Source organism: Botrytis sinoallii (genome assembly GCF_014898435.1).
Source record: "Botrytis sinoallii strain Bc 23 chromosome Unknown BSIN_002, whole genome shotgun sequence".
NCBI lineage: Eukaryota > Fungi > Ascomycota > Leotiomycetes > Helotiales > Sclerotiniaceae > Botrytis > Botrytis sinoallii.
In genome coordinates, this window is record NW_024066029.1 from 2,858,492 (window position 1) to 2,884,651 (window position 26,160).

General features: G+C 39.9%; 8 protein-coding genes across 8 annotated transcripts; 4 read left to right on the plus strand and 4 right to left on the minus strand.

Moving 5' to 3' along the window:
* Positions 1–249: 249 nt before the first annotated feature.
* Positions 250–3,008, minus strand: EAF02_001775 (uncharacterized protein; the record flags this gene model as incomplete). The annotated part of the gene is made up of 5 exons (XM_038897823.1): positions 250–1,537; positions 1,588–1,854; positions 1,901–1,985; positions 2,037–2,828; positions 2,897–3,008. The coding sequence occupies 5 exons, from the start codon at positions 3,006–3,008 to the stop codon at positions 250–252; spliced, it is 2,544 nt and encodes an 847-aa protein (XP_038762798.1).
* Positions 3,009–4,212: 1,204 nt separating this feature from the next.
* On the plus strand, positions 4,213–4,833 carry EAF02_001776 (uncharacterized protein; the record flags this gene model as incomplete). The annotated part of the gene is made up of 4 exons (XM_038897824.1): positions 4,213–4,238; positions 4,394–4,457; positions 4,583–4,612; positions 4,678–4,833. 4 exons carry the CDS (start codon positions 4,213–4,215, stop codon positions 4,831–4,833), a joined length of 276 nt encoding a protein of 91 aa, XP_038762799.1.
* Positions 4,834–7,017: 2,184 nt separating this feature from the next.
* On the minus strand, positions 7,018–7,299 carry EAF02_001777 (uncharacterized protein; the record flags this gene model as incomplete). Its single annotated transcript, XM_038897825.1, has 1 exon — positions 7,018–7,299. The coding sequence occupies one exon, from the start codon at positions 7,297–7,299 to the stop codon at positions 7,018–7,020; it is 282 nt and encodes a 93-aa protein (XP_038762800.1).
* Positions 7,300–8,635: 1,336 nt separating this feature from the next.
* Positions 8,636–10,147, minus strand: EAF02_001778 (uncharacterized protein; the record flags this gene model as incomplete). Its single annotated transcript, XM_038897826.1, has 1 exon — positions 8,636–10,147. The coding sequence occupies one exon, from the start codon at positions 10,145–10,147 to the stop codon at positions 8,636–8,638; it is 1,512 nt and encodes a 503-aa protein (XP_038762801.1).
* Positions 10,148–11,067: 920 nt separating this feature from the next.
* EAF02_001779 (uncharacterized protein) lies at positions 11,068–12,065 on the plus strand (the record flags this gene model as incomplete). The annotated part of the gene is made up of 2 exons (XM_038897827.1): positions 11,068–11,270; positions 11,420–12,065. The coding sequence occupies 2 exons, from the start codon at positions 11,068–11,070 to the stop codon at positions 12,063–12,065; spliced, it is 849 nt and encodes a 282-aa protein (XP_038762802.1).
* Positions 12,066–14,117: 2,052 nt separating this feature from the next.
* Positions 14,118–16,498, minus strand: EAF02_001780 (uncharacterized protein; the record flags this gene model as incomplete). The annotated part of the gene is made up of 7 exons (XM_038897828.1): positions 14,118–14,634; positions 14,690–14,725; positions 14,778–14,943; positions 14,993–15,687; positions 15,913–15,938; positions 16,001–16,182; positions 16,270–16,498. The coding sequence occupies 7 exons, from the start codon at positions 16,496–16,498 to the stop codon at positions 14,118–14,120; spliced, it is 1,851 nt and encodes a 616-aa protein (XP_038762803.1).
* A 576-nt stretch (positions 16,499–17,074) lies between these two features.
* EAF02_001781 (uncharacterized protein) lies at positions 17,075–18,169 on the plus strand (the record flags this gene model as incomplete). Its single annotated transcript, XM_038897829.1, has 4 exons — positions 17,075–17,095; positions 17,151–17,289; positions 17,344–17,553; positions 17,619–18,169. The coding sequence occupies 4 exons, from the start codon at positions 17,075–17,077 to the stop codon at positions 18,167–18,169; spliced, it is 921 nt and encodes a 306-aa protein (XP_038762804.1).
* Positions 18,170–23,829: 5,660 nt separating this feature from the next.
* EAF02_001782 (uncharacterized protein) lies at positions 23,830–24,423 on the plus strand (the record flags this gene model as incomplete). Its single annotated transcript, XM_038897830.1, has 1 exon — positions 23,830–24,423. One exon carries the CDS (start codon positions 23,830–23,832, stop codon positions 24,421–24,423), a length of 594 nt encoding a protein of 197 aa, XP_038762805.1.
* Positions 24,424–26,160: the final 1,737 nt, after the last annotated feature.

Sequence of the window (26,160 nt, forward strand, 5' to 3'; positions counted from 1 at the left end):
TTTCTTTCTCCTCTAGCAATTTTCCAGAATTCAATCACGTCATTTTCAGAATAAGGTGCTGCATTATATCGTATATTTGTATCAACACGCCTCTAGATGAAAGGGTATTCTAAATTTCCAATGATCCTAGTACTCTAGTAATCGACCCAATATGTATTCCCGATCCCTCACGCAAAAACACCCAAGTATATACAATCCAGTTCATAACCATCTCTTTATCCACAGCCACCCCTTCTCAAATCCCCCCCTCTATCTCTGTTTATGTCTATACATCCCCCTCAGCCCCGCAAACGCAATAACTCTATACGCCGCCCCCAATGCAAGCAGCATAAGCATATCCTGAGTAAAGTGATCCAAATCATAACCGACCGCGTTCTTCGCCGTCTCAATATCATACAGATAATTCATCGGAGTAATGTTCTGCGTGAAATATCCCTCCGCTAACCACGTGCCTGGAGTTGATCTCCAGAGCCATATCAAATGCCAGCTTCGTACTTTTTTAAGAGAAGGCGACATACCATTAAGTACACCAACGATGAGAGATGCCATAACTGAAAGAAGAGGTCCGTCTTCACGACGGGTAACCATAGAGACACAAGATGCGAGACCGTATATACACCAGAAATAAAGGAGATTAGCAGCGAACATATCCATCCAGCCAATGACCGGTGTAGTCAAGAACGCAAAAAATACTGTGAAGTGAAAATTTGCAAGAATCATTCTTGGCATGGTCGAGATGACTTTTCCGACGTAATATGCAAAGCGATTGTGTCCCGCTGCAGCTTCTCTCCAATAAACCAATTTTTCCTCGCCGAAGACCTTTACTCCTGGTGCTGAAGCAGTGAGACCAATAGCTAGACCGACGAGAAGTGCCATTTGAGGAACAGAGTTGTAATCGATTGATGAAGAAAGTATTTCATATGGTTCGTTGAAAATACCACGGAAATTTGCACCTTTTTGATTGAGTTCCGCGAGACCGATTAAGAAACCTGAGGCGGCACCGACGCCTAACTCGAAGTAAAACGACTCTTTCAGACGATATTGCTGAATGAGAGAACGCTGGAAACAAAACCAAATTTGTCGATACCAGTATGTACCACGAGTTTTGATGGTCGAAGCAAGAGCGTTTGATTCGCCTATTGAAACACCAGGACCTTTTACATCTTCAAATGCGCTGTTTGGATGGTCTTGCCAATGTTCGATGAGAGGTTGGATACTAGCATCTCCAGTACGTTTGTAGAGACGACCTTCGCCTGCAATGATGTCACCCATAACATCGGAAGGATTACCATGGTCGGGGAATTTGAAGCCAAGACGTTCGAAATGAGGTTTCACACCCACTTGAGGTCCTAGGTAAATCATTCGTCCTGCACCGAGGAGTACGAGACTATCGAGAGATTCGAAAATTTCTTGTCGCGGTTGATGAATAATAGTTACGATTGTCATACCGAGACGAGAGAGAGCTTTGAGAGTTTTCATGATAGAATTTGCGGCTGTTGCATCTAGCCCAGAAGTAGGTTCATCGAGGAAAAGAGCCCTGGCATTAATGTGAGTTAAGAAAGGAGAAAGTTTGGACTGAAAACTTACATAGGTGCAGCCGCTAATTCCATACCAATACTAACTCTTTTTCTTTGGCCACCTGAAATGACTGGAGCAGCAGTACTACCTACTAATGAATCCTTGACGTGAGAAAGTTGAAGACAAGCAAGTAAAACATCAACATGATGTTGGATCTCGCCCTCCTTCCATGTGCATGGTAACCTGATTCTAGCAGAATGAAGAATATTTTCCCGAACAGTAAGTTCTGGTAGAACAATATCGTCTTGGGGTACATATCCAATGATTTTTTTGTACCTGTAATTTTTAGTTGTTATAATATACCATCGGCAGAAGAACTTACTTCGAGATATCACCAGCAACGCCATTAACTTTAGTAACTCCACCAGTGTTTTTCGTTTTACCCATGAGAACATTTACAAAAGTAGCTATTGCTCGTTAGCTTCGAGTTGAGGTAAAAGAGCATTGATGAAAATTACATTTTCCAGCTCCTGAAGCACCCATTACTCCCCATAAACTTCCTGAGTCAATCAAACCTGAAACTTGTGAAAGAACAGGCTTCGGTGCCTTCGGTGGGTGGAATTTCAAATCCTCGAATTCGAAGGATAATCCGAATTTACTTCCTCCGAAGCATCTCGACAAAGATTGAACAAATAGTTGTAGATCAGTATTCATAACTTGCTCCTCCCCCACGTTCTGACCGTCGTATAAGAATTCCTCATCCAGATTACCCAATTCCTCAAATCCGGTGGGTCTTCGCTGAAGGTTCATAATTCTCTCCTCCAAAGCAATATCGCTTTGCTCTCGGGCTGCCTGTAGTTGCTCATCATGGATTTGAGAATACTCTCTTCCTCGAAACATTCCTGGCTTTGTGTACGTCTTCCTATTCGACCGCTTCTCCTTCGAATGATTTCGAACCCTATTGCTGAATTTTCGTTTCAAAGTTATACCCAGTGCTCCAATTAACATTACCACATCCACAACAATTAAAATAGCCACTGGAATAAGATTCATATCTCTAACACTTTTTTCCGGGCATCTCGAGCTAATTGCACACTTCGTTGGTAAAGCTGATCCTGCGCGACAATAAGACCCCGCTGGACATGGATTTTGGAGCTTCCCTGGCTCTGGACAAAAATATCCGGCTGGACAAAGCGAGGGTTCGTAAGTTCCCATGGTTGGTATACATGCTCCTCCTGAGAACCTCAGTATTTGACAAAGAGGAGTTGGAGGACAGTATTCTGGTAGATTTGTAAGAGTATTATTTGGACCTGCGAAAGAGGATGATATTAGTTTCTTCAGATACCAATTGAACACCTAGACTTATTCTTTTACTCACAGTAAAAGCCCTTTGGACATCCGGTAGCATTCCACGAAGCTGCATCTTGAATAACTACTGGTTGTCCACCGGATATACAGGTGGAATTCATCGTCGCCGTTGACCCCTCCATCATTACTATATTACAAAACCTTTGCAAGTTTAACGAAAGCAATACAAAAAGAAATCAACAATATACTGAAGAAAAGTTTACATTTTATGGATGCAACAGAAGATTATACTTATTGTCTGCGCCGCTCCCCTGCTCACTTCAAAATATCTTTACGTGAACAGGTGAGATTGAAGGCTGTGGATATTAGGCAAGGCACCGGATTGGCTTATTGGGCCCTATAAGCCTTGTTTGGATATATTTCTGCGCCGCATATCCACAGTTAGATCCATATCTTTCAGGGTATCTATTCCATGATATCTTCCTATCCAGGTCGGCTGAATGAACAAAGTTGAAGAAGATTACCATCATATTGACAACAGTGCTAAAGTAACCGAATATAGATCTGTACACGATCATATTGTAAGACCTAGGTATGTCCAAGCGACTGTTGATTAATTGGGCTGTGAGCTCTTCCATACGAATGGATGTATGAGAATGATTTTCCTAGGTAAGCTCCTATTACTGCTAGAGTTACCTGCACCTTGAGATTGGAGCCAACGGCCAACCAACATTTGAACAAACAAACAAACTTCCACCAATCTCACCACGGAAATAAAGCGTTGGTGGTTGGTTTCTGACATACGATCTCTCCACTAAACAACGCCTGGCGCATGGTGGTTCTTGAGGTTCATTGAGCTTGTTTGCCAGCTTGCTTATGTTGCTTGCTGTTAGATAGCAGATAGAATTACAGATTACCTAGTATCAAGGGACCTAGCGGTAAAAGTTTAAATGACGGAACACGTGATCCACTCAATTTGTATGGAGCCGCTTCTCTCTCCACCACAATCCCATCTTTGCTTCTAACAACCCCATTTTCTCATAGAATGCACAATTCACATAAAGAGTTTTACAGAGCCAATTTAAAGCTTAAGATACCAATGTATCAAGTCACCCTCCCTCTCTTCCTACGTTTCAATATCATGACTGTGTTTTCTTTCTGAATTCGAGCTGGCTGGTTCATTCTTCCTCTGTTCATAGATTTGGCACAGAGAGGTCCATCTAATGCAATCAAATCCCCCCTTGCTAGCGATGCTTATCCTGTAAGGCAATCCACGTTGTCCTAGCCCAGCCCCATAAGGCTTAACTTTTTTAAGCAATTTTAGAATCCTTCAACTAGGGCACAACAACAACACAGCCTTCTTGGAATTCGAGATCTCTCGACGAAATGCAAGGTTCAATAAAGAGAATACAGTAAGCAAAAAAAGCTATGGTTTCATGACCAAGTGCTATCCTGATGTCTTACCCGAGACGATGATCCTCGAATCCTTCGAAGATCGTACAGTACCCCAAATTTAACCTCATATCAAAACTCCGTTTCTCGAAACTTTACTGATCCCACTCTCCAGTTCCAAATCAGCCTTGAGAATTCTGCCTAGTCTCTGGGTACGCTCTGTTGATACTCCGCTAGCTGTATGTCAAAAACATAGTTGTTCCCGCAGGACCGTTTTAAATCTGGGATATTGCTAGTGAAAAAAGTTTAAATGGATCTCTTGTTGAGTTTTACATATACACCGCTAATGTATGCATCTTGGCAGCGCAAGAATACGCAATTGTTTGTTCGTGAGGTCAGTGACCTGCAACATCGACATTGGACAACATTGTTCAATGGTTATCTAATGCTTCTACTCAGTATCCTTCGAGTCTCGATCGAACTTTCTGTAGGCAATTCAAAAGGGACTCTTCGAGAATCGCTGTTATAGCGATTGTTTGTTACACTCGTTCAAGGGACCTTCGTGTAGCAACGTTGTATAGCAGCAGCATAGATATGATCTGCCAAGCAGTATAGCTTCCCATTGAAAATATTTATAGTGGGATTGTTAAAAGCCAGACATTATCCATCTTTTCCTCTGATCATCCCACTCCTATTTCAATTTCGTCATTGTATCTCTTCCCATTGCAGGCAGCAGCAAAATCCGCGACAAACAAATTTCTGCCGAGAGAAATTAGATAAGGGACCCGGTGTAAATAATTTGACACCTTGAGGCAGGACAACTCCACTTTATTAGCTAAAGATAGTTTCTAGAATAGTATTGGCACCAGAGTCTGACCCACTTAAGCGATCCGATCTTTACCCCCGCATTATCGCCTGTGTAATTTCTTTAGGTACAGATACCTACTTATCAAGCCTAGAGAGTACAAATGAGGTTACGGGTATTGATTCGCGAGATGCGGGTTTGATCCCCAGATTATCAGCCGCTTGGAATTCCGCAGGTTGGGTACTGCTCCATCAGCGTCTAAATCGGCTGAAAGATAACAATACTAGGCTAGGGAAGAGATGAGAAGAAAACAGGTGCGAGCAAGGTTGAAAGAATGTAGTACTGTTACACTTTTAATGTTATCCACACCCCAAGACTCAAATTGTTGCTACTGAGAGACAGTTTGCATGTAACTCAGTATATTTTCGATAAGACCAACCACACCCAGTCATTATCCAAATGGAGTGGCGACCGCCGTCTCCCATCAGGCCTCCGTCTCAACTCATGATGGTATTATCAGTTCCTATGGGCGATAAGTTTTAAGACACAGGGCCATTAACATAAATAACATTTGCTCTTTATGGTGAACCTTCAGAGAAACACATTTATCACTCAGGAACCTGATAATTTGGAAGTTGTGATTAGGGGAACTAGAATCTTTCGAAATCTAGCATGTCACTCCTTTCATTCAGACTTTTTCATTCACAGATTCCAATTTTCATTCCTGGATAGAAGATATAATGATACCGTATCGCATGTTAGGATATCTTGAAGTCAATGTAGAAGCACATACGCAAATCAAGTAATTGGCTCACTTTATAATTCAAAGCACTAATATCTATCCTATGTATTAGCGGCATTGAATTGGAGCGGCAATCTCTTGCTCCGTCTACTCGAGATCCATGAGCCGTGTATATCTCAAGCAATTTATCTTGATATGTTACCATTGATTCCACTACGCTGGAAATATTCTTCCTTCCCACCACAAAATAAATTTATTCAGACAACTGAAAGCGAACCGAAATAGCACTCTATAGCTTTCAGAGTCCAAAGTCAGCTGTCAAAAATGGCATACTTTCTACAATTCCTTCCCAAATCCTTCTCCATCTTCACATCTCACTCCTCGGGTCTCTCATTCAATCTAGAGTCCCATGCCTCAGCATCTTCTTAATCCTATTCGTCAATCTCCCACCCTACGGTATCCCTTTACTCGCCCATCACTATGCCACAAAACAACTAAGTTAGCAACACTCATCCCCTCAAACCCCTAAAAAGGGAATAATTCACACTCATATATCTATCCAGCACCATCCGTTCCCTCAAAACACTCCCCCCTAATCATCCAAAAAAAATCCAAAGAAATCCGGCCACGTCTCCAACAGCTTCATACCAATCGAGTACTTAAAATTACTTCCACGGCGCCCACAAGAAGAACCCGTAGACGAGATAAAAGCTTCAAAAAAAACTTGAGACAACAGGATTCCGATTCGGAATTCAATAGAAATATGTTCTTATCGGTTTTCAGATTTCTTAGAGAAAAGAAGAGAAAAAGATGAAGATTTCGACAAGAACACAAATCAATACATACTGGAATAACGAAACCGATGGTGCTATGATCATTGTAACACACTGATCGATCTGAACGACAAGGAAGGTGGGGTTGAAATTTTCATTGCTGAGTGCGCAAAGAGGTCATCGGGATCTATCTATAGGAAAGGTATGAGGTTTTGACCCAGTGTTTCATACATTTTTGAAGCGAGGAGAACGGCGGAAACAAACATTTCAAAACGACACCCAAGAACCAAGAAATTTGAAACCCCAAAAGATGTAAATCTTACCTATCCTCACAAATTCCTCTACCTACCTACCTACCTACTTTAAAACTATACAAATAAATCTCCACCCCCCAAAAAGCACACGCGAACGATATGACAACAGCGCGCTGTTTTTCTTGTTTTCGATTCCTCCCAAGTAATTGCGAGATGGATATCTACCTATCCCATCTTGAAGAAATGAGTTAGGAATTCTCGCGCTTTTTTTGTACTCTTTTCCCTTGTCGTTTCTTTTCTTTTCTTTTCTTGTCTTTTCTGTTCTTTTCTTTTCTTTTCTTTTCTTTTTCTTTTCTTTCTTTTCTTTTCTTTCTTTTCTTTTCTTTTTCTTTCTTTCTTTTCATTTTCATTTTCCATGGAAGAAGAATGTATTTGCGGCGCCCGTTTTCTTCTCAAGAATTTTTCCCCCTTCTTCTCTTCCTCCTCCTCATATTTCTCATCTCCCATATCTACCTCTTACAACCTCTTACATCCGAACTCCATCCCCAAACTCCATCCCCAACTCCATCCACCCACCCATCCACCCACCCATCCAACCATCCACATCCCTAAAAATCTCCCTCTTAACAAGAAAGCTAGAATACAGCAAGTGACAACTGCTATCAGCCGAAACACGTTTTTACACCAAAACTCATCTTTATAATCATAAATTTTCTTATTATTATTAATATAATATAAACTTTTATTATTATTTATAATTTATTTTTAATAACAATTTGATAAAATTTAAATCAATTATTTTTTAGATTTTTATTGATTCTATATATAATTTGAAAATTAGAATATTTTCAAAATGATTAGATTTACTAGTAAAATAAGCGAAAACCAAGCAACTTTTTTAATATTTTAATTCAATCTTATAAATTTTAATATTAGAAATTTCTTAAATTTTTGAATTATAGAAAATATCAATTATCATTATATAAACTTTATAAAACAAAGTTTTATTAATTCAAATTATTAGTTATAGAGATTTTTATATTTAAAATATAGCAAAATGCCGATTTTGGTGTGAAATTGGGTTTCGGCTGATAGCAGTTGACTAGTACTGTATATGAAATTTCCTCAAGCACCCCTCCCCCCCAACCAAAAAAAAAGTTGCAGAGTGCAGAGTACAGAGTTCACATACAAAGAGCCCGATCCATTTACACAAGAAACTTCCATATTCCATATCCCGCGCATTTCACATTTCATGTTTCATATTTCACGGTGCGGTGAATAATTATATCATAATCAAGATCCATCGATTCATTCATTCATCATATCATAATTAAGATCGATTAATCTAATGGAGATAGAGTACATACTACCTACCCAAGCAGATAAGTATTTCCCCTGACATGACCTTCAAGCAGACTTGGTCATTTCGCCTGAAAGTCCTCACTCTATCAGTTTCTGCCAATGACTGATCCATTCCACTTCCCCTCTCCCTCCTCCTCCCGCTCCCCAAACCACCTTCCTCATTCCAATTCCACCCCGCTCATCAACCTCGTCCATCCACTTCCCCACCTTCCTAAGATTACAAAAATCCAAAAAACTCCTATTATCAAAAATTTCCACACTCAATTATTAGTACGCCTTCCATTCATCCAGATATCTTTCGCATCAAATCAAAACCAGAAATCAAAATCACAAAAAACGTAAATCCTACCAGCCATCCCAATCCCATCCATGCAATGCAGTGTCATTTGCTCATCAATCGTTGCTCATCCATACTCCAAATGCGCTTTCCCATTTATCCATCCACCCGTCCGTCCATCCTTTCACGTACTTCACCACAAGCTCAAAGTTTCGTGCCTCCCTCCCTAATATGATCGCTTAAACGTCTTCCGATACTAGCACCACCGGAACTTGGTCCTGCCCCCCCATTATTATCATCAGGACTACTGGCACCACCTCCACTACTACTACCAGCACCATTACCGAAGCTGCGTCGTTGACCTTCTCCTCTGCGAACATTTAACAGCCAACGAACATACATATTGAGTGTGCTTATTGTATTACGAAGTTCGACGATTTGATCTTTCAATGGAATAGTTTCATTCAAAAGCATAACGCTTTGACGAGCTTCCATTTCGGCGATACTAGCAGTAAGAGCGTTAATTCTGCTTTGTTGAGACTCAACTACTGAGAGAAGATAAGTATTAGGTGTTTCGTAGGAATCGTCCGTCATTGATAATCCTGCAAGAGACGGTGCCGTCGCATCGGCTCGATCGAAATTTCCATTGTCACTAATACAATTCTCGAGGTGCTTAATCTTACGCTCAAATCGATCAATCTTTTCACTCTTGACTTTATTATCGGCTTGCATTTTTGCTGCCCATGGACCCAATCTCCTAAGCTCACACTTGTTTTTGTGATCATCGATATCCTTTCTCTTACACTCATGATCGCAACCAAACTCTGACCATTGACATTGTACATTGCCTTCTGGACATTGATCAATATGTTCTGACTCCTTGATGCGTAAGATTTCTCCTCCACATTGACCGCAATTGACATGACGAAACGTGCATTTAGACTCGCAATGTTCTTCCATATCCTTCGCCTGCAAAGTCTCATCACAGTAAGGACAGAAAGAATCATAATGAAGACAACCCTTTGGTTGGTGGAGTCTCTTGATAAGTTGCTTGCAATCAGGATCCAAACACGCGATTTCAACTTCCTTGCAATGAATAGCGAGATGATTGCGAAGTTTCGATCGTTGGAGATGAGTTTCGCAACTTGGGCAAACAATCATCAAATCGTTGACTTGTTGAACGATAATTCTATTAGATTGACGAAGTGGATCATTCCGGGAAATTGGATAACGGTCCATGGGACATTTTTCCGTAACAGCCAGAGCTTGAGTAATACAATCTCTACAGAAAGTATGATCGCAATGAATGGTGACTGGATCAACCAAAGGAACGCGACAAATTGGACACATGAGGTTTTGGTCGGGAGTATTCACATAGTCAACCGCACGATAATCGATAGTATCTTGATCGCGTCGATCTCGCTCTTCTTCTCCAATGACTTCCATGATTCCTCGATCTAGTAAAGTTGGACGACGAGATCGTGAATAGTAGGAGTTTTCGGGCGAGGAATGAATACTGGAAGCCGGAGTATTATTTGGAACGTGAAGGACCGGTTGTGTAACTTCCGGTTGAGGTGGATAGTAAGCAAAGCCAATGTGAGTTGTAGCAGGATCGTAACCTTCAAAAATGAAGATATTGTTGGGCGGAGTGTTTGGTCGAGAAATGTGTGAGACAGGTGTAGCAGCTCCATTTGTTGGAGTATTCGGTGGAGGCATGTTGACTCAGCTATGGAGACGACCAAATGGATTAATTGATCAATCGAGAATTAATCAAAATGCAACGCAAATCTCTATTAAACTTTAAAGTATTGTGAATGAATTTGAAGCCAGGAAGGTTCTCTTGGAATTGGAAGCATTTAAAAAGTTATCTTTGATCTTTGTTGACGATGACAGCAATATTGGACCACGTGAGTTGTTGGAATTGGGGATTGTCGCAGATATGGAATTTATTGATTGACCTTACAGAGAGAGTATTGTACTTTTGAAATAAGGCTTGGATTAAAGAAAGGAAAGAGAAGAGAAGAGAAGAAGTCTTGCGCAGGCAAAGATGTTTATAATAAATCCAAATACCACTTTTTGAATAGACGTACGTGAAAGTATCTGGTGAGAACCTCTTGTCACAGTTCGTTATTGTTATTGTTGTGGTTTATGGTTATGGTTATGGTTATGGTTATGGTTATGCCTAGGTATGCTGGTGGTGGTTGAGATGTCTTTGGCTTCAGAAGATGCGACTTTGCGTCTCTGGTCTCAATATTACCCCTACACATCTCTCACGTGCTCAATATGGTAACCTTTCGGTAACCTCTCGGATCGGATATGCCATCATGGGAAGGAAACCTTGGGCTGCCACTGGTTGTTGCTGATAATGTTTGATGAGACCATAAGACTGGCCAAGTAATCCAATTCCATGAAAACGACGACTTACAACTTACCCAGAGCATTAAAGTATTACAAACCAGACAAACGTCAATTATACCAATAAATATAATAACAATCGAATGATTCAACCCAAACCTTCTTTTCAATTCAATATCTGCTATCTTCACTACCATTGCTTCCTCTTGATCTCATCCTCCACTCCTACACTCTGCGGCTTTCCGGAGCTCGTATATCTTGATACTATCTAGGCTGCGATCATGTCTACCAATCCCAATCAATACTTTCTACTTGCGGATCACATAAAATTATCATTACTGGAAAGACAACGTGCTATTTCCCTGAATTTGGAACCTACATCCCAAGATGGTCATATTTCACGGTCGTTGGAATCTTTACGCGAAGGTTTGGAGAATATAACGAATGAAAGGATACGATTAGAAGAAGCAGGAGAGACATCATCGTATGTTAGATCTATCTCTTGAACGGCGTATCAGATTATTCCGGCAATTTCCTTTCATATAAGTCAATCTTGGGGCTACATTTGCGCATCACATATCTCTTGCGCAGCGCATTATATATTTCAATTTCGCACAGCTAACACTCTGCTAGTCAATCCCTTACCCTCCAAGAAACCGAACACACCCTCCGAACACAATATGACGACCTAGCCTCTCAATTTCTCGGTCATCCCACCACCAGTACTTCATCCACCCTCTCACACCCCAATGACCCCTCCCTCTCCAACGATTTTGCCCGAGCAACCGAACGTCCGCGCGTGGGATCCTCCTCCTCCTTCCTCAAAAAATCTTTACGCAATTCTGCCGTTGCTCCATCCCCCAAATCCGTTCGCTTCAGCGACTCTCCTTCCATCCAAGAAGCATCCGATCACGCCCGCGCCGCACTCTTTCCTTACCGTGATGACCCCTCCGGTCCCCCAGATCAAAGCCATCTCGACAACCAACAAATACACGCCTATCATTCTCAAGTGCTTGCTGAACAAGACGAGGCGCTTGATAGACTTGGAGAAAGTATTGGTCGACAGAGAGAACTGAGTATACAAATCGGTGATGAGTTAGATGAACATGTACAGATGTTAGATGAAGTGGATAGACATGTGGATCGTCATCAGAGTAGACTGGATAAAGCGCGAAAGAATTTGGGGACCGTGGCAAGGAAAGCGAAGGATAATATGCAGATGACTATTATTCTGATTTTGATCATTATATTAGTCTTGTTAATCATTATTTTAAAGTAGATTCCGAATATGACGGTAGGGCGGAGGAAAGACGTTCTCTGTCTCGGCATTGAATAAACTTCAACCCTTGACAGACAGACTATGGGAGGCAACGTGACGATTACAGAGGCGCAGGAATCGGAGTAAGGAGTACAAGGGAAAGTCTGGGTGAGTGGAATAAGAAGGACAAGTTCTCTGTAGAAACCTTTACTTTGTCCCTCATGAAATCTCATCAACAACTAGCTTAGCTTGGATTGGATTGGATTGAATAGCTACCCATCTTCCATCCTACCTACCAGCAACTTCCATCCACATCTTAAGAAAATCTTCACTTGATATTTGGAGCTGGGACGTTGATCGATAAACTAGCCTAGCAAGATTGTGTTCAATATATACATTTTCTCTACATTTATTATCTCAGAATCCTGATTCTCTTGGTTACTTACTTGACTTGAGATGTTCATGTTGATATCTATATACTAGGTATGTTGTATGAATATTCATATGGAAACTATATGTAAGGAATAGTATGCAATATAAAGTGTATAAAATTTCTGTGATAATTACCTAGGTAGCTTCGCCTCGAGTTTTGTAGGTATTGTAAAACCCCGCTTATGTGGTTTGTACCCCTTTCTTGTCTCGAGTTTGGTTTCTTCTTCTTCTGATGCTTCTTCTGTCTCTTCTTCTTCGTCTTCTTCCTTCTTCTTCTTCTTCGTTCTCTTCTTCTTCTTCCTTCGTCTTCTTCTTCTTCTTCTTCTTCTTCTCTTTGTTCTACTTATCCTATATTTATATTCCACTTTTGATCCTAAATCCTAAATACTAAAAACCTAAAACTAAATAACTCCTGCAACTTCAACCCCCCGTTACCCAACTCACTTTCTCCTCTGTCTTATCTTCTTGCCAATCTTGAATACTCCAATACCAATACCAATACCAGCACAAAAACAAGACCTGAAACCTACAATCTACCCAAATATATGTCATATATCATATACCCACCCTCTCTACCATCCATCTTTCTCTACTACTCATCTCCTCCCTATCACTCATCCTCATCCTTATCCTACCCTCATCCTCATCCTAGAAATCTCCTCCAAACCCTTTCAACAAATGCATACTTTTATCTTTCAAAACTCAATTACTCACGCACTCACTCACTCACTCACTCACTCACTCGTTTACCCCATTCCCCATTCCCCAATCCATACATGTACATACATACATACCCATTTCAATTCCCCCAGTACCCCAGAACTTCCATCGCACACACCTTCATTAACGACATTACACACATCTCAAGATATTCCCGACCAGTTCGCCATCACGTCACCTCATTTACACACACAAATCATCATACCATATTATATATACATGGGCAGGTAAGATTCTTCATTCTCAATATACCCACAAACAATTACATACATACATATGTAATGTACCGAGTTATGTATGTATCATCACCATGATACAACCCCCAAACGCAATATGCACAAATCTAGGACACCATTCTACTATTCCCCTGGCTCCTTTCACGCCATCCACTTCCACACGCATACAGAATCAGTATACCTCATCTAGTTTGCAATGTATATCTGCAAATATATCATAAATCCTACCATCCATAGGTATATCTCCATTCCTTAAAACGCCGAGCTGTGGATGACAAAGGAAAAAAATGTAAATTTTAACGCCAGTTTTATGCAGATCTGTTCTCTTAACGCTGATAAAGGAAAGAAAATTTGGTATGGTTCTAAAGATGCTGACCGGCAACAGTGGTATCAAATGATGGAAGGTGGAAAGGCCGTTAGGGTACTGGTGTGTAGGACATAAAAACCGAAACATGAAAACGATTTGCGGATTTTACTTTGTTGTTATTTTGGTACAGACCTGAGCCTGATTCATATAATCGACTATTGATTTCGGTCATTTTTAGATAACAGAATATTGTTACTGTGGAACCGATCCCTTGCTAGAACCCCTTCAACTGAATCCTGCGGGATATAATATGTGAAACTCAGAATGCGACACGGACACGAATTAGTGTGTCAAGTAAGCCGAGTAGGTCGAGCGCTTCTAATTTAAGGCCATAGTCTTTTTGGCTTGTTCGTAGACGACGTATGTGATACTGACAGCAGGTACGACCTTGAATAGATTTGGCGCAAGACCCTTGTACAAACCACGAAATCCTTCATTTTTAAGAGTCTTCTGTGCAACATCCACAATGCCAGTATAAGTTGGAGGATGTAGGACTGTGCCTTGAGCTTGTAATCGAGTACGGAGGAGATTGATTGGATAGACAATGCTTGCGCCGAATGCTCCCGAGAATGCGCCAATGGCGCCTGTGGCTATCGGTCCTGGCATGGCATCTGCTTCACTATATCCAAAGCGCTTCATATTTCGACGTGCCACGTACCCCTTTAATGTTTCAAACGTAGCAAGATCAATAGCGGAATAGGGGAACATGCCAACCAACCCCATTGTCAAACCTCTGTATGCGAATGGAATTCCACCTTGTTTATACATTTGTTTCGCAGTGGCGGCAATAAGGGCATTTCCGCGAAGGCCACCAGCAACAGTTTCACATTGCATTCTAGACACGAATGAGTTCAATATTCAGATTACAAGGGGTGGGAAGGGCATCTCACCGGAATTTTAAGGTATCAATCGGATAGACAACCAATCTGCGATCAAGAATTAGTAGTTGTTTCATGTGACTTGAATACAAGTACTTACTGAGACATTATTCCAGCGAAACCACCAGCAACAAACTTTGAATAAGGGTTAATCTTCTTAGAATTACCATGTCCCTCCAATTGAGCCAGGTGTTTTTTCGCAGCTTCAAAGGAGCCAAATTTGATAGCACTTTCAGGCATAACTTTTATGACATTTAAGCCATTACCTATTTATTTGTCAGTTTGTGGTAAGTATAAACAATGGGATAAACATACCAGCGAATAAGCTACGCATGCCGCCTACTTTCCAAAGCTCCTTGATAGCAAGGATTATAGGTTGTCCGGCCATTTTGACAGCTGCAGCCGGGTTTCCCTGTTTCGCAGCTTCGAGAGGTGCACTTTTTGCAGAGACATTGGCGATGAGGTAAACTTTCAATCGATCTATGGGAGCTGTTGCTGTACGAGAGAAAATTCCGGCGATAGCACCCGCCGCGAAGTAGCCTGGATCAGGTAATATCTCCGTCAGTCTTGATCTCTCTGATGACTCTAACTTTTTAGGAACTTCGTGGGTTAGCTCTGGCCGACGTCTCCTCATAACATTGGCCATGGTTTCAGTACGTGGATGAAGTGGGTCGACAATGTGGTCATATACATCATCAACAGAGTCAATAGAACTGATCGCTTGTACATTTGTAATGGCCATGTCTGCGGTTTGGTTGTGAGAAGAAGTGGGTGAAGGTGCTTCTTCAATTTGAATTGTAGGAGTTCGGCCACGATGCGATTCTGCGATACTAATGACTGCCCCAAAAAGAAGCTTAAGAAAATTTGTTTTGGTACCTAAGCCTTCGAGTGTGTCTTCTCGAATTGAAGTATCGCCCTCGGCGTTCACAGCTACTGCAGACTGATAATATGACAGTACGGCCTTCAAAGGTTGGGTAGAAGCTGTAGTGGGTAAAAATAGTAAGAAGTTTCTAAAAAAAACATTAATTAGGACAGATTAACTTTCAGATGAGTCGATGATTTCGAAGTTTAGGAAACATATGGTCATAACATGGCTACCAGTACTAGGTAGTTTCAACGGTTCGCCGGGGTTTTTAGCGGCTACATAGCAACCATACAGAATGAAAGTTTGGTGAGAGATCAACATCATCTGGTATGGTTCATTCACTCGACATAAAAGAAGTGACAGTACTAACCTCCATTCATCGAATGTTATAAATCCCTTGAAGTAAAGTCAGAAAATGGTCAATGGTAGATTTTCAAGACGGTAATTTTGGTACAAACATCATGATTCATATCAACCTCTTCGAAGAATAGGTCTAATTTAGATTTCGAAATAGTAAGTCCAGCTTTCTTGAATGCAACTTGCAATTCATCTTTATCCAATCTATTATCATTATCCCTATCAATGCCTTGGAAGAGGACGAACAACTCTTTTTCGGTTTTCTCGACGAAAGTTCGAAATTCTGGAGGATGAAAGAATTAGTAAGGATATATGCAAGCTGCAAGCCGACGGAGTGATATTGGGTATAGATTTTCTCAAAGGTCCATACCATCATATTGAATAACTTCATCTCCATTCTTATCCATAGCCTTTACTGCGTCTCTTAGCATATCACCGGCATTCTTCAATGGGTGATCAATCTTCCGCAGCCCCTTTTGAAGCTCTTGCAAATTAATCTCCCCTTTCTGATTTGTATCTAATTTTCTCCATAACTGCTCAACCCTCTCGTCGCGAGCATTTTGGGTTTCTGCTACTGCGGCTACTTTTGATAGCTTCATGATATCTTTGTTGAGTTGCGGCCGTGGGGTTATGATTTCGCAATCATATCGTATAGTAATTGATCAATGAACTGATCAAAATTTGAGGATATATGGTTATCATCGATGCGAACGAGCGAGCATATTCTTCTTCGACTTTCATACCATATCAAAGTTTTAATGCGAAGTGAGGCAGCATAGAAGTGGAGTTTCAATAATAATTCAGAGCGCAAACTTCCAAGATTCCGTCAAAAGATTAAGCTTGACCAATGAGAAATGCTTGATTGGTTGTATCACACTACCGTAGTGGGGGCAGGGTTCCCGATGTAGATCCTCAATCAATGACAGTCAGCCTTGTCAGCCTTGGAGCTATCGTAAGTATCGGCCTCGTGAGAGTTGTATCCTCATCCTCATTCACAATCCTACATCGATCAGGACATATTCTTGAAGGATTATCTTTAAAGAAAGTGAACGAATTGTGATTTCTGTACATTTAATTGAGCTTTGGGATAGGTTAGTGCCTCTTCTTTGACTCTTTTGGAGATATCAAGTTCGAAGTATCAACAGGGAAATCATTTTGCCTTCAAGCTATCTGCGATGGCTGCCAACTACTGGGAAGTAAGTTATATTTGTTGAAGAATCATCCTTAGGATAGAAGCTAATCCTTCAATAGTCAAGTCAACGAAAACACTGGCAATTCACACGAGAACAATTGGAGGATTTACGATCCAAACTTGAAGATGAAGACCAAGCTCTTGTACAAGCATATCCTCTGCCACAACTCAGACACCTGAGCATATATTTTAATCAACGTATGAACCATTGCAGATTGTTTGGAGGGATAAATGATTGATGTTTCAATGCAGAAATGACTCGACTTGGAAAACGTCTCGGTGTGCGACAGCAAGCAATGGCCACGGCACAATTATACATTCGTCGATTTTACTCAAAGGTCGAAATTCGGAAAACGAACCCATATCTAGTTCTGGCAACAGCAGTATATTTGGCATGTAAAATGGAAGAATGTCCACATCATATCAGACTTGTGGTTAGTGAAGGTAGAGGATTATGGCCTGGTATGTTTCCTCGTACCTTCAATCGTGGACATTACGATCACCGAACTCGCTAATGACGATAAAAGAATATTTCAGTAATGATACTTCGAGGCTTGGGGAATGTGAATTCTTTTTGATCTCCGAAATGAGTTCACAAATGATTGTCCATCATCCTTATAGGAGTTTGACTGCTCTTCAAGGGACTTTCTCCCTAACAGCAGAAGAATCCAATCTCGCTTGGTCTATTGTAAATGATCATTACATGACGGATTTACCTCTATTTTACGCACCACATACTATTGCTATTATGGCTATTCTTCTAGCGCTCGTACTTCGCCCAAATGCGACTGGAATTCAATCTGCTAGTGGTTCCTCGGCTAGCAATATTGCAAGTGCCGCCCAAGCTGCATTAACGACCGCTGGTCAAGCGAAAGGCGGAACTCCTGAGAGGCAAGGAGGGAGAACGAAAGTACAAAAATTAGCAAGCTGGCTTGCTGAAAGTACTATTGATGTCGAAGCGATTGTTGATTGCACGCAAGAAATGATATCATTTTATGAAGCTCAAGAACACTACAATGAAAAGCTTACAAGGGAACAAATAAACCGATTTATCAAAGCTCGAGGTTTGGATAAATGAATCGAATTTGTGAGATAGGATAAGAAATGGATACGATTTCTGACTAATTCAGTGCATGCATTGGAAATATCCGATTCTATGAAAGAAAGGGGAGTGGATGTTACATGCAGTCCGAATTTTGAAGCCTCTCTGATATTCGAACTAAAGCAACATAAATCCTCTTCTTGTTGGCAGCATGGACACAGAAGAATGTGGAATTTCATCCCGGCAATTACCCAAGCAATCTTCGAAGTAGTCATGCCCGATATACTCAGAGGAAAGAATCGTGGCCAAAGTAAAACGCTATGGAGACTAGAAAGACCTATCATCAACTCAATGGACAAGCTTGATCTGACTACATTGCATGGCATGGCATATCCATTACAACTACTGTAGCATTGTTCGAACTTCTCTTCAAATTCCACTTGACCAATTTGGTGACTGGATGTTGAGTACTTTACTGGCTACCTTGCGGGATAGATCTTCATATCGTGAGATTTCCATGTCGCAAGCATCACATTTGATCTCAATATCGACACGTGTCTCGAAATTTGGGGGAAGAATATATTATACTAGGATTCGATTTGAATGTTTTGGAAGACATTCACAGTGTGTTTTGTATGACGTGGCGGGGATCACAGGTGATTGGTTTGAGGTGTTGAAGACTGCGGAGACTGGAGACAGGAGACAGAAATTATGATGCAATTTTTACAAAACACTTGAAAATGATTTGCGTCTTGTTTACTTGTTGTGTATGTATATATAGCATTGTGAGAATCTCGTCAAGCGAAGATAGACGTAATGATATCGTGCGGTTGATGAATCTTCGTTCTGTACGATAGTATAATAGGTAGTACTCGTTTATACTTACTTGTGACGTGACTTGCAACTCCTTTTCAACCTCGCTTTTTTTTTCGTAATGGGAGGGCTTGGGTTTGGTTTGTTCTAGACTTATTACTTGGGTAGGTAAATAGGTTGGTAGGTTGGTAGGTAGGTAGGTATCTAAAAATCACTCGTATATAGCATTGATTGTATTATACCTATCTAAGTGTATAGATAGAGGATATGAAGATTATGCGTGGATGGGACGGGACGAGTAGGTATATATATATCATTATGTGTATAGCAAGCATACCCTCATACTCATTCGTATCTCGACATGATGTTCGGTTTATGAATCCCCCCCTCCCTTCTCTCCTCTCCTTCTCTCCTCCGTTTCCTCTGAACCCTTTGATGAAATGAAATAAAATGAAATAAAATGAAATAAAATGAAATAAAATGAATAAAATGAAATAAAATGAAATAAATGAAATAAATGAATAAAATGAAATAAAATGAAATAAAATGAAATAAAATGAAATAAATGAAATAAAATGAAATAAAATGAAATAAAATGAAATAAAATGAAATAAAATGAAATAAATGAAATGGAAATGGAAATATACGATATCTATCGATATTATATAATGGATATATTTAGATACCTCCTAACTATATATAGATATATTAATACTAATACTATACTAAAATAGAGTATCAGTAGAGAATTATCTAGTAGATGAATGTAATTATTAGAGTCTTTTATTTATTTTTAATATTTAAATCGTATATAGATAATGAGAATATCGATAGTATAATTTAATATATTTCTAGTTTGTATATATATGTATATTATAAATAAATAAATAAATAATCCATCAATCGATCAAAAAAATCCAAACCGGAGAATCAATTCAAAGAAAGAGAGAGAGAGAGAGAGAGGAAAAGAATTCTTTACAAATTATAAAACCTCATTCTAGTCTGTGATTATATTCACCCCATCCGTTCATCAGTTCATCAGTTTATTAGTTTATTAGTAAATGATTTGATTCGAATCATTCGAATGATACGAAACAATACGTACGAAACGATACGCAACGCAACGATGATCGTACTCCCAGATCAGATCAGATCAGATCCGTCTGGTGTGGATGAAAACGTCTTGTGTATAGTACTTATGATATCATATGATATAATACAGAAATGAATTTGGAAGAGTATGCACTGATATACAGAGATACGGAGATACTGGGGATTTCCAAGGTTAGATGGAGGTTGATGAGGAGGAGGAGGGATTAGAGGGATAGAGGGATAGAGGGTGTTTGTTAGATAGGTATATACATACTTACTTATATACGGAGTATAAAGTACTAGTATACAGGTGTTTATCTATATGTACGGGATAATAGTATAGTATATCTACCTACCTATCTTTAAATAATAAGATTAAGATTATAGATATAACTACCTAGATAGTCATCGCTTTCATTAGTAATCTTATTCATTTATGAATTCGATTTGATTTGATTTGATTCGCATTTTACATTTGGCATTTTACATTTCGCATTTTGTAGCACCTGCATTATTAACGCTGTGGCGCTGAGGGCGGTTAGTTATTTTTAACCTTATACGGAGTATATGAATATAGGTACTAGGTATACATAGATATGCATAAACTATAATTCCCGATTCCCAATTTCTGATTTCTTTTGAAACGGGAAGACGATGAATGTGTGATATCCAATCATACCTACCTACGCCCAATCATTTATGCATTTCAAGACTAGGTAACCTTATGCATAGGAAATAATTACATATACATACCGGTAGTGGAGGTATCTCATCTCATCTCATACATAGGTACCTAGTCAGGACTCAGTGTCGCATTGGAATTAGAATTGGGATTACCTAGTGTGGCTCGCTCGCCTCGGTAGTATGGTTTCGTAGTTTCGTAGTGTAGTTTCGTAGTTTCGTAGTGTACCTAGTATTGTAGATTGATTGGTTGGTGCGGTGCATACGGAGATATATGCCTAGGTATCTACGATTGGAGTCTGGGAGAGAGAATGGGAGAGTGTATGTGTGTGTGTTAATAAGTGTGTGTGTGTGTATGTATGTGTGTGTATATGTGAGTGATATGATAAGATATGATATGATATGTTCCTAGAGTGTTCCAGATTTTACGCATTTGTTTGTTTCGTTTCTTGGTCTTGGTCTTGGCTTGTTTTGTGGTTTGGTGGTTTGGTGGTTTTGTAGGGAGGGGGGGGAGGGGATCGTGTGGTTGGGCTTTGGGTTTGAGGTTTGGGGATGGGATGGGATGGAATGGGATGGGATGAATGGGTTGAGCTTGGAGCTTGGTGGGTGGTAGGTAAGCAGAAGAGGAGAAGAGAGGAAATAGAGGAAAGAAAAGTCAAGTCAAGTATCATCCACTCATCTCATCTCATCTCATTTCATCTCAAATAGTAGATATAAGATCTTACAATTCGGAGAACAGAGTACTCCGTACATCGTCCAAGAATATACATGGGCTTGATGAAGAAGCGAGATACAGAGTACAGTAGATAGAGTTGTGTGGGTGGATAACGGTGCGGTATATGAAAAAGGAATAATCACTTTATTCTGGTGGTAGGTATTTGGATGGTGGGTGGGATTTTCATCTGTATGGAGTTTTTTGATCAAGGACTTTATGGTTGTATGTATGAGTATTTATTTATTTAGTTAGTATATACTAGGTATCTATTAGTAGGATTGATCTAATAGGTAATGCAAGTATCAACAGAGTAAATGAAGTCTACCATCCATCACACTGTTCTGCATTGAGTATTCCGAAGTCATTGATTCATTCCTTCATCTGTCTGTCTGTCTGTCTGTCTGTCCATCTGTCGGTCTATTTTTGGATGTCCACATATTAATTAACCTTGCGGAGGACGGGTAATCTGATCTGTAATGAAGTGATCTGTGCCAGTCATGAATCTAATGTCTGATTCCATACTGGGTAGGGACGGAGATATGGAGATGAAGATGGAGGGATGGAGTATTCAATTTCGATTTTTGGGAGAATTCAATATTGGATTGGGATTCGATTTCGATTTCGATTTCGATCGAGCGGCTTGGATGTTTACCTAGTCGTTGGTATGTATGTGGACGGACTATTATGGATCGGTGGGTTTATATTAAATAAATATGGAATTTTATGGGATTTCATTTCAGGTGGTTTGATCTGGTTTGGTTTGGTTTGGGAAGAGATGGAGATGGATATGGATGGATATGGAGATGATGGAGATGATGATGGAAATGAGGTATGGCTGTGTAGTGTGAAGTGGGCATTTTCAAGGTTATCTAATGAGATGATTTTGGAGAGGATGATTGTGGTTTATGAGGTATTAGGTATTTAGGTATTGGATGAGGACTATTAGATGAGTACTGGTATTAGATGAGGACTGGTATTAAATGAGGACCTACCTCGCTGAGATGAATGATTATTACTGTTTATTAGATGAATACTCTGGTTTGAGTTATTCTTTATTAGATGAACGCTTGGTGGGAAATAAGTTGTTGGTATGGAATGATGAGACTCTATTAGAGAATGAGTGACTCTATCAATTGATGACTATCAATTAACAACTCTATCAATTAACAACTCTATCAATTAACAACTCTTTCAATTCACAACTCTCACTCATTCCATTCAAATATCCTCCGTACGCTTAACACATCTTCCCAAGTGCCATTTCAATGTCAAACCCAAAAGTCTCACAAAGTCCCATGAACAGATGAGAAAGTCAAACTCCCCTGAAAGTTCATTTCTATTCGTCGACGCTTCTTCGATTCCCTTTTCAAACGCTCCGTTCCGTTTCAATCTATCCGCCTCTGGTAATAATGTGGGAAAGTCAGAACCTGTCGAGACTCAAGATCCTGAGGGCTTGTTGTGTTGTTGTTGATCTAGTCCGGTTGTGATCATCTTTTCATGCAAACTTGTCATGCAGGTGCGTGAGGGTGAGGCATGTGAATGGTGGAAGCGAAGCTTTGGAGTCCTGAGTGAGAATGGTCTTGGATGTGTGAGATGCTGTGGCAGAGTGGCAGAGAGAGAGAACCTTGTGCGTGTGGCATGATATGCTCGGAACAAAAGCTTCGTCTCAAACGGGTTAGACCGGAAAGACTATTAGTACGGAGACCATTCCAATTTCTGACGGCTTAAACCGCCCTTCCACCCATTCCCTCTCACGACTAGAGCCAAAGGAGTTAATGATGTTCACCTCTCGCTTCTGCCGCCAATCACAGCCACACACTCTCATCTTACATCAACAATCCTAAACATCTTTAGGTTTAGCTCCCTCACTTAGTGTGACTTCCCATTTCAATTTCGCCACTAAGGTACGAAGGTACTGCTTCTTTCCCCTCCCCAGCCATCATGTAAACCTACTTGTTCTCCCACATTTTACATTTTCCATTCTCATTCTCATTTCCATCGGCAATTCATTCACAAATCCTTTCTTCACCTCCTTCCACACACAAACTTCACTCGGAACAAGCAAAAAAATTAAAATATCACTCAATTAAAAATATTAATATCAATATCAATATCAATAAAACCCTGGATCCAAATATATCTTCCACTTCCATTCATCTGTTTTTATCTTTCTTCCCATCATCATCCATCCATCCTATTATAGACGTCCCCCGCCCAACAAAAATCCGTCAAATTCCTTTGTTGCTCGTCACAAAGCCTTACCGGTCGGGTCACTTTTCCACTCCAAGCATAACACAACACACACAACACGCACAGCACAACAAAATCACAAAACACACACAACCTCTTACCTCCCACTCTTACATTGTCCGCCTCCAACATACATGAGCCGATAATGTCTTCTTACTATCAACACTTCAACGCTCATCAACAGCATACGATTCCTTCCAATGCTCAAAATGGTTCGGTACACAATCGAAGGAACCGAAACACCCGTCAACCCCCAAATTCCATTCAACAAACGAAACAACATCAAAAGATGGCGAAACGTGAAGAGGAAGCCGCCGTGTTGATGACTTATCGTCGAACATTCGAGTACGCCAGATCGTTCGATTTAGAAGATGACGCCGAATTCTGTCCCAACCTCTTGACCGAAGAAGACATGGTATCAATCAATGGTGGTTCGGATCGTTCTTCTTTGGCAAGTGGTTCACCGACAAACTCACCTCCATCGACACAAGTCTCGATAAACTTATCTCCTGACACAAACTTTTCCTTAAACTCCAACTCTCATTCATTTGTTCAATCCGGTTTCAACGTTTCAGCACTCAAGATTCATCAACCTTCCGCTACACGCATTGGGAGAAACGCCATTCCCATCGTGAACCCAAATGACGGAGGATTAATGTCGAGCCCACCTACTTCGGTATCACCCGCCAGGATGCAACAACATCAACAATCAACCAGAGTGCCAGTTCGATTTTATTAGACCATTGACTGCTTCTGTTTTCACCCGTTAGCAAATTTGGTTTTCTTAACTTCGCTTTCATCTGTGTTTATGCATTCTTAATCAATCATCTTCCTTCTGGTGGGTTACCCCTCTCTTCGACATCGATCTTCCCGATGGATGACGGCACATGACAAATAACAACCTCAACGAATCCTCTTGTATATTCATCCGACACTTTCCCCTCTTCACATATTCCTTGAGATGGTTTAATGGGCGCTCTTACATCAAGATATCGATACCTTTGTTTAAATAAGGAGATGGTGTTTTCCCACTTTAATGGGGGTTTTTGATTTTGGAGCGTATATGCATATCTTTTGCGACGGTGTTTCTGGGATAAGCATTTTATTTAATGGGTGGGATACATGAAGCGGCGACTTCATATGGTCTACGAAAACAAAAAGATACATCTTTCAAAGTTACATAGAACGATTTCCTTTTTTCTTGTCAATCATGGAGAAAGGCATACCGGTGTTTGAATTTCGGCGGGTAACATGGGTCGGACACAAAGATTTCATCTCAATCTCTTTGATATTATGGATCCATGGTGTTGGTTGGGTGTGTTGAACAAAGTCGAGCGCGCTATCTCTCTGTATGGGTGAGCGTCACTTGTAGCTGGTGTTGGGTATTTTGGGCTTGTGTTTTTGGAGCGATTTTAAAGTACATGATGGATATATGCGGGTTTTTTTTGCATATTTTTACATTGCGTTCTTGATGTAATTCGATCCAATGTCATCATCATATACTTTTGGCTGGGGCGAGGCGATTTTTGTGTGTACTTGGGATGATATCAAGAAACTTGGGTATTTCTAGGTCTTTGGATGGAGATTAGGAGGTACAAATGTCATATTGTTGGCTTGTTAAAGCTTTAGGAAATTTATATTTTATATTTATCTATTATATGATGTTTGGTTTTGTATGTGTTTAGTATTTGTAAGATTGAGTAAGTATATATATTGTAGTATAGTGTATGTAGATTAGTATGTTATGTTGTATAGTTATAGATAGTATGATAATGAGTTTAGATGTAGATGTAGATGTAGATATAGATGTAAATGTAGATTTAGCTTTAGATTTAATATATGTATACATATAACAAATGATATTTAATATACGATATATGATTATTATCTTTAAGTATCTATTTCATCAAAAAAGATTCTTCTTTTATATATGAAGATGAGAATGTGTTTTTGATGAATACCAATCTCAATTTAACTAGTGTAGATAAACCTGAATATAAGAATCTAAAAATTTCAAGGCCTAAATGTCTATATATTGTGACGAACCCAACGAGCGTTTAGAGATCAACCTTAGAATTAAAAGCTACAGAACTAAAGAGAGCGTGCTACGAGCTATATATGCGATCGGCTTCGAGCTTAGTGCCGCACTAGCCCGATCGGACGCGATCACGTGTATATCGTGACATATATAAGGATTACTCGTATATATAGTTTCAGCCTTGGCATTTAGCCTCGTTTTATACCTTTAGCCTTTTCATTTTCATTAAATATATTATAAATTCATTATATAATAGACGAAAGCTTGAATCATTCCTATTAATTTTTATAAGAGCATTGGGAAAATTAGAATTACATATTTTTTTATATATAAAGAAATGCCCGTTGAAGTCAATTGTATCATATAAATTTTTGAAAAATCTAAAATATACTTATATAAAGGAAGGAGATGTCTATATAACTCGTATTTATATAATTA